Consider the following 12,821-nt stretch of genomic DNA (forward strand, 5'->3'; position numbering starts at 1 on the left):
TCGGTTAAACCAGTAAACTAGTGACTAACACGGTTCAACGACCGGATTGATTTTCAGAACCAATTTTGATAATTTTTTAAATACTATTTTGGTTACAGAATTCTATTGGTGAGGGTGTTAGTTTTGCGTACTATTGATTTTTACATCGTCGTTCTCTTGCTAATTGTCCAATGATCTTATGTTGTGTAAAGGATTAATCCAATGCCTAGAAAACCTCGCTACACCGTTAGTACTGCAGCCGGAACTTTTGTTGCCCCTGATAGTCAAACCCACGCTACTCTGTTTGATATACTAACTGCTTTGTTTTTAGCACACGGATGGAACGAAGGATACGGGAGCAAATACTTCAAGTGCACAGCGACGTGCTAGAGCGCCTCCACCTCCGCATTCCGGCAACGGTGCTCGACAATCTCGTGTTAACGCTGTACCATTTCGACCACCGTGCAATTCAACACGGCTGGCTTCGTCAAGTGACATGGGGACACTCGAGCTCCTACAACACGCACAGAGCATCCGAATTTACATGAAGTTGTAAGTGACCATTCAGAAAATGAATACTATGACCCGGAGGCGGATGAGGTCGAGTCGTTCGAAGACCATGTCGACGACTTGTTTGCCGCGCATGAAGTTGAACGTCAAGGCAATGCCAACAGCAAAAAAAGGACACTGATTTTTGGGTTATTGATGTCATAGGTTTTTTTTGCTTGTTTCGTAGAAAGTGTAATTACTCTTCTCCGTGCATTCTAATTCTCTTAGTAAACTAACTATTAAAGCTTTTTTCCTCTGTTAGAAAATGGCGTGACTTCTTGTATGGAGCTGACTGTTATGGAGGCATTAGCACTTCCTCCTGGAAAGAAGATCGTACTCTGACATAAAAATTAGTTGCAACAAGTTGGTCAGGCAGCCGGCCTATTGAACGGGTTCCTGGGGACATTGGGGGATGATTTTCAACAGTTACCAATTTGTGAAAAAAGTTGGAAGACAATGAACAAGGCTTTCAAGGAGCATGCGTTTGACCAGGTTAAGGTAATGTTTAAGTTTGTTGATAAAGTAAGGCGTTACCAATGCTTGGTGTAAAAAGCTTTTTTTTTATCTATTAAATAAACAGTACAAGGGAAAGATAAAGACGCACACACATGATATCGACCATACAAATTTTTAGAGAATATCGATAAATATATAAGGACTTTTTTGTTTAATGTAAATTGCACTACGTTATTATATAGTGTAGTCCCCAATTAATCCGGTCCTTCGTGTTTAGCAATGTAACTAATAATTATAGTAATAATAATAACAATAATAATAATAAAACTTATAAACCTAATTAGAATGTTAAAGCTGCTCTGATAGTAAACAATTAGAGAGTGACTAGCTATTATTTATGACTTTTGGTTAAATGAAAATGTCAGAAGAAAATAAATATGGAACACATTTGCACAAGTTAAATCTGTTACCCTCCTAACTTTGAAAATTTGAATGTTTTGTGGTTTTAATTTTTTATTGAGAGATTATTTGATTATTGACTAGCTCTAGTTATGCTGTTTTTCTATGCTGCTATTCTCCATTAGTAGGTGGATTTCTTTGGTTTTCTATTTTTTTGTTTTAGTCTGGTAAATTAGAGAAGGATAGTGCATGTTGGGTTTCTTTTTGTTCACTGCTTTGAATTTTGTTGCCGAGAATTGTTCATGTCCAATGATGTGTCTTTTGATAATATGTAAGTCTGTTTCAGGTGGTTAATTATTATATGTTTTCTTTATGTTAATTTTTAGTCTGCTCCTCCTCAACCCTCCCGACCAAAAACCGCTTCACCTTTCAACTTTGTTATTGTTGTCCCTGCCTGTAGAAAGCTATTGTAGAAGAGATTCAGCCTGATTCCTTTAATAGGATTTGATGGGTTCCTTTACCAAAAAGTTTTAACAGATTTTATTAGTAACTAAAATCATTATTTAATGAAGTGATATATACTTGATCACTACTAAGCTAGTCCAACAAGGGGGATTCTTCTCATATTTTGAAGGTGAATTTTCCATTATCATTATTGGGAACCTTCTGTGGCATGTATGATTTTTGTGGCATGTATGATCAGGTGAGCGGTCCATCAAGATTTGATTTGATCCTGTTACTGATAAGGTGTATGTTAGGAGGGAATATAGACGGTAAGAGTGTCTTTCATGTGCTTGTTCCCAGCTAACTTTGATTATTGAAAAACAAATACTCAATATTGAGCCATCTTTGTCAAGGGTCTCTTTATTCTTGAAGTTCATGATCAAGGTCCACCTCATATGATTTTTTGTCTATATGATAAGCTCTTGTTAATCTTTATGTGGACCAAGTTATGTGGCCTTATGTGATTAGGCATGCTTATATTGGATGTTATTCTTGCTCTTTATATGGTTATATTGGTTGTGAAACTTTCATTTTGAACTTAGCCTTTAGGATAAAGTTTTCATGGTGGAAAGTTCTCAATCATATTTTGCTTGTGTGTTGATTTGATCACTTGTGTATAAAGTTCTGTGATGTAGAATGGACGTGGAGTTAAAGTTAAGTGGTTACAATGACGGTGTGAAAGCACTGATAGAAGATCTTTATCATCTTCATTGTGTTATCTTATGATCTGAATTATTTGTAGCGAGCCTTTCACTATGAGGACGATGGAAGAGGGAGAATAAAGTGGGGAATTGTACAAAGAATAGAAAGATCCTGGAGGAATGCAAGAAATCATTTGTTCCATAAGGTTTATGACAAAGAACTGACTTTTGAGGAAAACCTCAAGCGTAAGCCATCAGGAATAAAAGCAAATCACTGGAAATGGTTTATTGAATATCGGTTAAAGGAGGACACACAGGTAACAAATATTGAGTTGGTATTTCATTGTATTCGATTTTAAACCGTCATGAATTACTACTAAATATGTTGAATTTATTGTGATAGTGGAAAAACTACTACCCAAAATATCTTCCCCTTATCCTTTTTTGTGTTTCCTGAAGTTGTAAATGGCTGACTTATAGACATTAACATTGTAGTAATTTATCCCGATAACATTTATGTTTGTCTTTTTGTTTGTAGGAGAAGTGTAGACAAAATGCCATTAATCGTTCAAAGCAACTGTACACACATACCGGAGGTTCTAAAACAATGGCAAGAAAGAGACACAAAGAAGTAATTAATTTAAATTCAGTTCCAAAATTTTGACTTGTTTTTGGTAATATAGTATTGTCTGTTATATGATTGTGTCTTGATGAATGTTATAGGAGCAACGACAGGGAAGGCCTATTGGTAGAGGAGAGATATGTACCATGAGTCATAAAAAAAAGAATGGTTCGTATATGAACGAAGATGCGCGTGTTGTTGGGGTAAATCATGTTCTTTACTTTTTCAATTTTCTTTTTGCAATTATTACCATTGAATTTAAATTAGTGTAAATCCGAATTTCACATGTCTGCAGGAAGCAATTGAACATATTGAGAGCCAAGACCCCTCCAGTAAGGAATTTTCACAAAATGATTCCCTTGCACAAGTGCTTGGAAAGGAGCACCCAGGAAGAGTTCGTGGACTCGGTTTCGGTCCATGTCCCACTCAGTATTTTCGTAACATTCCACAGCAGTCTGACTTTGGTGTGCAGATTGAGGAGTATCAGATGGAGATTGTAAAACTTAAGGCGGAGGTAGCAGAACTCAAGGCAGCGGCAGCAGAGGAAAAGGCAAAGAGAATAGAGGCAGAGGCAGCAGAGAAGAAGGCAAAAATGCAAACAATGAGAAATTTGTTAATATACATAATCCAGCAACAAGGAGGTAATTTGCCACCTGATATAGCTGCAGATCTGGATTCTTTGAGAAGTGCACCGACCTCATCCCATGCAAGATGATGTGCTGGAACTAATGATCTAAATGATCAATCTTGGAATCTGAATACTTTTTAATTGTTCATTGTCCTAATGACTTTTGAGATATTTATTTGTAGTTTTTTTTGTGGCTATTTATTTGTAGTTTACAGACATCGATGCACTGAAATCAAATTACTATTATAATGATTCACTTTTGCATATATATATTTTTGTTCTGTCTTGTGTGTTTTAGTTTGATTGGCTGTTGGTTGTTTTAATAAATTAAAGTAACTTAGTGGAAGAACGTATAAGGAATAAAAGAATTGACATATATTATTATAAATTTGGATTTTTTTTAAAAAAAAGTGCAACTCTACATTTGGCAGCAGTTTTTAATCTGCCGCTATATCTTAACAGAATTTCTCAACAGATGGCATTTTGCAGCAGTTAACAACCACTGCGATCTCCAAGCCATCCTATTTACGATTTCGTAGCGGATAGAACCACCGCAAAACTATGCCGCTGCAAAATACTATTTAGCAGCGGTTATACCAGCGGTTACTATTAACCGCTGCTAAAGATTTAGCCGCACGCTGTCTTTCAGTGGGTTATGAACCGCTGCTAATTGACTGCATAACCGCTGCTATTTGCCGGATGTGGTGTAGTGAAAATTCACGTTCTCTCTCGATTTTCATTCTTTTTCTTCTCATGGTTCCTTCTCTCTTTTTCCTTTGCTTAGTTCGGTAATGGGGAGAAAGAGAAATAAGTGATGATGATGTGGTGGCAAAGGAAGGGGCATGTGTCACGAAACCAAGCTGCTGAGTCAGCGATTCAGGTTATAAATATCCTAAACGGATAATTATGAAAACTGGATATATTAAAATACAAGTAATAATATATATGAGTTACTAATATAAATGACATTAGTAACATAAAGATAAAAGATATATGATGAAGCGTTAGCAAAGCTAAGTTCACCGAAAAGTACCGATATTACTCATATCGGTAGATATTGAGCTCGATAATAATATTATTAACTAAACTCTTTTTAAATTAAAAATATCAATTACTCAAATTAAAATATACATATAATTTTTATTACTTATAAATTACTAGAATTATAGTTTTAATTATATAAAATATTTCATCATAACAAAAATATATATAAGAATATGAATTTGATTGAATTCAAACAATTATAAAATTAATTCAATTACTTATAATAAAATAATTTATAAAAATAAGGAACTCTAATTTATAAAATAAATTATAACTTATTTATATTTATATTTTCAAAAATGTGAATCATTACAAGACACGCCCATTTTTAGAAAAGTTAAACCATTACACCTGCTAATCGCTAAATTATGAACCAAAATTCAATTTAGCCAAAAAAAATTCCAAGATTCACCTTTTGGTTTTTCTAGAACAACTAAGTCACAGGTACAAGACTCAGAAGACATAAAGTAATTTAATAGCAACCTCTATTAATCAAATGAGCATCAAAGAACACTGCACGTCCTCAAATAAATTTATTTTTTGATAACCATACAAATAATTTGAAACATGGCATGGTGCACGAAGAGTAACTTTGATCAGAAGACACACTAATTTTTAAGAGAATTTAAACCATTGCACCTGTTAATTGTAAGACCCGGTTAATTAATGGTTAATTAACCCATAAATGAGAATTTATTCTAGAAAGCCAAAAATGTTATTTTTATAGCTAAATGTGATAGAGGAAATTGAGACGAGAATTTCGGTACCAATTTTATAGAAATCGGACCAAGATTGGACCGAATGGGCCAAACCGGACCAACCGGACCCAAAGTGGGCCCTTGGCCCAACATAACTAAACCAAAACCCTAGTTTTCAGCACTCTCTCTCCTCACACAACACCAAAACACGCTGAAAATTGAGATGGAAGGGGGAAGAACACTCTCTCAACTTCCTTCTCTCACTTGATCTTCAAACCACCATAACTTTTGATCTAGAGCTCCGATTGCCGCTTCGTTTGCGGCCACGCGTTCACCGCGGAGAGCTCTACAAAACCCATACAATCAATCTTGAGGTAATCCACGTTTTACTGTTCGAAATTCCAGCCCTTGATTTCGAGTTTCATGAGCAAAAATGTTGAGATTTTGGGTTCTTTGATGTTATAGGACCCAACTCTCTTGAAGGAGAAGGTTAATCTTGTCTCCTTGGACCTTGGGTGTGGTAAGATTCTCAACCCTAGTATAATTTGTTGTTCTATGATGTTTGGGTATTGAGATGTTGTGTATGGGTATGATGATTGTGGCTTAGGTTGTGTATATGTGAATATTGGAGCTTGATTGGTGATTTTGGAAAGCTTGGAAGAGGGTTTTGTGTGATAAAATCTGTTCTTGGAGGTGTTGATACCTTGAGAGCTTGTAGACAAGTGGTTTGGAAGTGCTCCGGTTGAGCTTGGGGAATCGGCTAAGGTATGGTTTTGGTTTCCCGTATCTAATATGTAATGTGGTAGGAAATACTTAGGCTAGAGGCCCTAAGATAGGCATTGAATTGTTGGTGTTGTTGAATGGTTGAAATATATGATGTGTTCATATATGTGATTATGAATATTGATGCCTTGATTGTGTGAAATATGAGAAATGCATGTTGTGATATATGCTTGATGGATGATTGAGGTTGAATTGATGGGTGGTACCATGTTGATGGTGAGTATGATATTGATTATGTATAATGATGGTTAATTGGAAATGGTATTATTGGAAATTGGGATGAGGAAGGATGTATGACATGATATTGTGTTTGTCCTTTAGCCATTTGATTGAGAAGTGTTAAAATGGTTGGATGTGGTTTTGGAAACCTTGGTAAAGTGTCAATGTGTGAGTTGAGGATGGCTTGTTGTTGATTTTTGGTACATTTTGAATGATTTCAAAGAGAAGGGTTGAAATTGGCATGTTTGATTGATTTTGAAAAGAGTTGAAAGTGGCTTGTTTTGAAAATGGCACCTTGTGGTTTTGTATGAAAACATGGTTTTTGGGCATACTTTGACGGGACATAACTTGGACTACGGATCTCTGATTTGTGCCAAATCTGTTTAGAAATGAAATTGGATCCGGGATGTCCATGCCGTTCGAAGAACGGGTGAAAAACGATTTAAAATGAGGAAGTTATGTCCGTCGGAAGATTGGGGTTTGAATCTGTAAATTCTGCAGCTTTTAACTTAGAAAATTTTTAGCAGAATGACCCCTCGCGCGTAGGCGCACTTGGTGCGTACGCGCCGTTCTTCGAGAAAGCGCCATCCACGCGTGCGCGTACGCGTGGACCTGTTTTCATCCCAAAGTTGATTTTTGAGTTTTAAAAGCCAAATTTCATACTTCTAAGCCTCCGATCTCACCACTTATGTCTTAAATCATTATGATATGCCTAGCATGAGAAAAAGGGCTAGTGAATGTGGTAACTTGCGAGTGAAGCAAGGGAAAAATGAATGATCATTGAGGATCAAAGATGATTATGTGAGATGCGGAGAATGGCGGTGGAAGTGCTTGTTGTGCCATGGGCCGAAGGGCCGTAAGTGTTAATGAATTGGCTGGTTATGGATTTAACCGTGAGCCGGATGGCTAGATTATTGCCGTGTTACGGCGGAGCCATGTTTATGGCCAAGTATAAATGCATATATGATGTTGATTGAATTGTGAAGGTTTGCACTTCTACCATTGGAGATGAGGGTTTCCCTGGGTAGTAGCAATGGCTAGCCACCATGTGCTCCAGGTTGAGACTCGAAGCTCTTTTGACCCTATGTCGTAAGTGTGGCCGGGCACTGTGAAAGGCCCGGATGAGCTCGCCCCCATAAATATTCACCAGTGATGGTGATGGATAAATATTCACCAGTGAGGGTGATGGATATGGATCATGATTATGATCAAGTTTATGATGAGTATAATTCGAGTTGGGGATGCACGACAGAGGGACAGTCCAATGGCTAGCTACCAGGACTTGTCGGGTTGGCTCTATAACCGACAGATGTTATCATCAGCCACTAGGGACAGGCATGCATCATAAGCATACTACATGAATTGTTTGAGATTGCCTATTTGACTGCATATTACTTGCTAATTGCCTAAATGCCTTATTTGTTCCTATTTGTAAATCTCTTGTCTGATATAACTGTGTTTGCTATATTATACTCCTGCTGGTTGTTGGGAGGTCTGAAGGAAGTAGAAAGGGAAGTATTAGTTAGACTGAAGGATCTTTAGTTAGTTGCCGCTTACGGTTTAGCTTGTTTATAAGCTTTGATATTTTCTGGAGGAAGTTCTAGGATTGCCTTCGGCTTTCCTCTATTATTATGTATTATATATGTGGAAGCTGTTACCGTACTGGGGACCTCTGGTTCTCACCCATGCGGATTTTGTGGTTTTCAGATGCAGGACGCGAGGCTTCTCGTTGAGGCATGCTGGGGACTTCTGGATTAGCGAAGATTCTTGTTCTCGGGACTCTATCTTGATTTATATATCTTGTTTAGATACTTTTATCTCCATTAAATAATACAAACTGTGATGACTCCTTCTAGAGGGGATTTTGGAGATTAGGTTTTCGGTATTTGTGTCCCTTTGGGTTTTCCTTGGGGTTTTCCTTATTTTATTATATGTATATATTGCTATGCTCGAACCGGTTACCTTCGCAGCCGGATTTTGAGTCTTGATATTCCTGTTTTTGATACTCTTTATATATATGATCTTGCGTTAGCTTATCCTTTGCTCGTTGTGTTAGTGATCGGAGTGTTGCGCTTTCGAGTTGCGGTTTTTGTTTACCCCTTTTTTTTACAAGGCTCCTAGTTATAATCAATCATTCATACTACTATACGTACTAAATTTTTGTTTTAGAGGTCGTAATACCTTGCCATCTCTGAATTATGACTTAAGCATAAGTCTCCGTATGGTAGGGTGTTACATTATGGTATCAGAGCAGTTCGTTCCTGTAGAGCCTGAGGAATGGACTGACTATGCTTCTGTGCATTCTCTGTATGTGTGTTATGTGCTGTTAGTATATCTACTTGATATAGTTGGCATAAACGTTCATGAGCATGCATTTGGGACTTTAAAGTACTAAACTTCCGATATTGAGACTGATCAACTTAATATCGATTGTTTGGTGTGTATAGGAACCAGATGGCGCCTCGTGGACGCGGTAGAGGCCGTGGGAGAGGTCGTACTAATGCTCGTGCGCCGGAGACTAACCCTAATGACCCGGTGAACTTTATGATTGCGTTGGAGAATATGGCTGCTGCTATGCAAGCCACTGCTGAGGCTCTTGGTCAACAGATGAACAACCATGGTAATGACGGAGGTGGAGTTCAGGGCCCGATGACACTGGCAAACTTTTTGAAGGTTAATCCACCTAAGTTCAAGGGAACTACTAGCCCGACTGAGGCCGATACATGGTTTCAGGCTATAGAGCGAGCACTGCAAGCACAAGTGGTACCTGAAGGACAGCGTGTCGAGTTCGCTACCTATATGCTCACAGGTGAAGCGTCGCATTGGTGGCAAGGTATCCGTCGTCTTCTGCAGCACGGTGATGATTATATCACCTAGGATGTCTTCCAAGAGGAGTTCTATAAGAAGTACTTTCCGACTTCTGCTAGGACGGCCAAGGAGCTTGAATTGTTGCAGCTGAAGCAGGGTACTATGTCCGTATCTGAGTATACTGACAAGTTTGAGGAGCTGTTTAGATTCTCTCGTATGTGTCAAGGGACTCCGGTGGAATATGAGGAATGGAAGTGTGTTAAGTACGAGGGAGGACTCCGGAGTGATATTTTCGGTTCGGTGGGGCCAATGGAGATTAGGACTTTCTCCGAATTGGTGAACAAGTGTAGGGTTGCTGAAGAGTGTGTGAAGAGGGCAGCCGCTGAGAAAGGAAGTCACAAAGGATCATTTCCACAGAACCGAGGGAAGAGCTTTGCACCTAGAGGTCTGTCTTTTAAGAGGGGAGGTTCTTTTAGGAGGCCCAACAACAACTACTCCCAAGGGAAAAGGTTTGGGAAGCAGCCTCAGAATGATCAAGCTTGTACTAGGTGTGGGAGTCACCATCCGGGAGTACCATGCAAGGCCGGATGGGGTTTGTGCTACAATTGTGGAAAGGCGGGGCATAAAGCCGCAAGTTGTCCAGAGAAGCAAAAGCAAGGTGCTGGGAAAGCACAACAGACTGGTCGGGTGTTCACCACCTCAGCTGTGGGTGCAGAAGGATCTGAGACACTCATTCGAGGTAACTGTGAAATGGCTGGTCAAACTTTAAATGCTTTATTTGATTCGGGAGCATCGCATTCATTTATTGCATTTGAGAAAGCCCATGAGTTAGGATTGAAGATCGTAACCTTAGGTTATGACCTAAAGGTACATAATGCTACCCATGAAGCCATGGTAACTAGGCTAGGATGCCCGAAAGTTTCGTTCAGGTTCAAGCAGCGTGATTTTGTCCATAATTTAATCTGCTTACCGATGATCGGTCTTGATCTTATCTTGGGATTGGACTGGTTATCTGAGAACCATGTCCTGCTTGATTGTTCTACAAAGTCGGTGTACTTTATGCCGGAAGATACAGAAGGGCCGGTCGTGGTGAATAATTATTACTTGAATTCGATGATGGTGAACTGTTCTGGAATCGAATGCAGGGTATCCTGTTGTTAACCGCTGGTGTTTCGGGTGATGATCAAAAGTTGGATCAGATTCCGGTAGTGTGTGAGTTTCCGGAAGTGTTTCCCGATGATATTGAGGAATTTCCACCTAACCGAGAGGTCGAGTTTGCTATTGAGTTGGTGCCTGGGGCGGGACCAATCTCAAGTGCTCCTTATAGGATGTCACCGTTAGAGATGGCCGAGCTAAAGTCTCAGTTAGAGGAATTGTTGGGTAAGAACTTTATCCGACCAAGTGTTTCCCCGTGGGGTGCTCCAGTATTACTGGTAAAGAAGAAAGATGGAAGTATGCGGCTCTGTGTGGATTACAGGCAGCTGAACAAGGTCACCATAAAGAATAAATACCCATTGCCGAGGATTGATGATCTCATGGATCAATTACAAGGAGCTGGGGTTTTCTCCAAGATCGATTTGTGATCCGGTTATCACCAGATAAGGGTGAGGGGTGAGGATATCCCTAAGACTACTTTTAGGACTCGTTATGGTCATTATGAGTATACTGTAATGTCTTTTGGGTTGACGAACGCTCCTGCGGTGTTTATGGATTACATGAATAGAGTGTTCCGTCCGTTTCTGGATAAATTCGTTGTTGTCTTCATTGACGACATACTAATTTACTCCAAGACCAAAGAAGAGCATGCGGAACACTTGCGGACCGTGTTGCAAATTTTAAAGGAGAAGAAACTCTATGCGAAATTGTCTAAGTGTGAGTTTTGGAAGGATGAGGTAAAGTTTTTGGGTCACGTGGTGAGTAAGAGGGGAATAGCCGTAGATCCAACTAAGGTGGAAGCTGTAATGGAATGGAAGCAACCAACCACAGTAACTGAGATAAGGAGTTTTCTGGGTTTAGCTGGCTATTACCGAAGGTTCATCAAAGGCTTTTCGCAATTAGCTTTGCCGTTGACAAAGTTAACTCGCAAAGACACTCTGTTTGTTTGGACTCCTGAGTGCGAGGAGAGCTTTCAGGCATTGAAGAAAAAGTTGACCACTGCACCTGTGTTAGTGTTACCTGAGCCGAACGAGCCTTTTGAGGTGTACTGTGATGCATCGTTGAAGGGTCTAGGGTGCGTGCTGATGCAGCATCATAATGTGGTGGCGTATGCCTCACGACAGTTGAGACCTCATGAAGTTAGTTACCCTACGCACGATCTGGAACTCGCTGCGGTCGTATTTGCCTTGAAGGTGTGGAGGCATTATCTCTATGGGGTTAAGTTCCAAGTCTTTTCCGATCACAAGAGTTTGAAATACCTCTTTGATCAGAAAGAGCTTAATATGAGGCAAAGGAGGTGGATGGAATTATTGAAGGACTACGACTTTGAGTTGAATTACCATCCGGGAAAAGCGAATATAGTGGCGGATGCGTTAAGTCGGAAGTCGTTATATGCGTCTTGGATGATGCTTCAAGAGGAGAAGTTGCTCAAGGGATTCGAGAGTCTAAAAATTGGTGCTCGAGAAGTATCTGGAAACTTGTGTTTGAGCCGATTAGAAATCTCAAGTGACTTTAAGTCCAAACTCCTAAAGGCTCATGAAAATGATGAAGCATTATGGAAGGTGTTACCGGCTATCGAGCAAGGAAAACAGTGGAGAGTGTCGGAAGAAAAAGATGGGTTATGGAGATTCAAGGGTAGGATCATTGTGCCGGATGTTGGTACTTTGAGACAAGATATCTTAAGGGAGGCACACAAAAGTGGATTCTCCATTCACCCGGGAAGTACTAAGATGTACCATGATTTAAAGGTGATGTTTTGGTGGCCGGGTATGAAGAATGATGTGGCGGAATATGTTTCAAAGTGCTTAACTTGTCAAAAGGTAAAGATTGAACATCAAAGACCTTCCGGGATGTTGCAACCTTTAGAGGTTCCGCAATGGAAGTGGGAAAGTATTGCAATGGACTTTGTGTCGGGATTGCCAAGGACTAGGACTGGTTTTGATGCTATCTGGGTGATTGTGGACCGACTGACGAAGTCAGCTCACTTTTTGCCCATTCGGATGACTTACACCCTTGAGGAGCTAGCTCGGTTATACATAAAGGAGATTGTGAGACTCCATGGTGTACCTGCTATTATAATCTCTGATAGAGATCCTCGTTTCACTTCGAGGTTCTGGGGTGCATTTCAGAAAGCTTTTGGAACCCGATTAAGCTTGAGTACAGCTTACCATCCTCAAACAGATGGTCAATCTGAGAGGACGATCCAAACACTAGAGGATATGTTGAGAGCTTGTGTTTTGGACCAACCGACGAGTTGGGATCGGTATATGCCGTTAGTGGAGTTTGCATACAATAATAGTTACCATGCGAGCATCGGAATGGCTCCGTATGAGGCA

General features: G+C 39.7%; 2 protein-coding genes across 2 annotated transcripts; both read left to right on the top strand.

Moving 5' to 3' along the window:
* Positions 1-984: 984 nt before the first annotated feature.
* LOC148546720 (uncharacterized) lies at positions 985-3,287 on the top strand (the record flags this gene model as incomplete). The annotated part of the gene is made up of 4 exons (XM_088499325.1): positions 985-1,026; positions 2,630-2,863; positions 3,067-3,159; positions 3,252-3,287. Coding segments are annotated over exons 1-4 (405 nt in total), but the record flags the coding sequence as incomplete, so codon positions are not given.
* Positions 3,288-3,296: 9 nt separating this feature from the next.
* On the top strand, positions 3,297-3,865 carry LOC148546721 (uncharacterized). The gene is made up of 2 exons (XM_088497944.1): positions 3,297-3,353; positions 3,446-3,865. The coding sequence occupies exons 1-2, from the start codon at positions 3,297-3,299 to the stop codon at positions 3,863-3,865; spliced, it is 477 nt and encodes a 158-aa protein (XP_088354070.1).
* The last annotated feature ends 8,956 nt before the right edge of the window (positions 3,866-12,821 follow it).

This window comes from Arachis ipaensis, chromosome B9, assembly GCF_059453495.1.
Source record: "Arachis ipaensis isolate K30076 ecotype BB chromosome B9, ASM5945349v1, whole genome shotgun sequence".
Taxonomy (NCBI): domain Eukaryota; kingdom Viridiplantae; phylum Streptophyta; class Magnoliopsida; order Fabales; family Fabaceae; genus Arachis; species Arachis ipaensis.

What these genes read in the sequence shown, in the direction of transcription:
- LOC148546721 (XM_088497944.1), top strand. Translation starts at nt 3,297, where the DNA reads ATGAGTCATAAAAAAAAGAATGGTTCGTATATGAACGAAGATGCGCGT. An exon ending in AAGATGCGCGTGTTGTTGGG is followed by an intron (nt 3,354 to 3,445) that starts GTAAATCATGTT and finishes ACATGTCTGCAG; the next exon opens with GAAGCAATTGAACATATTGA.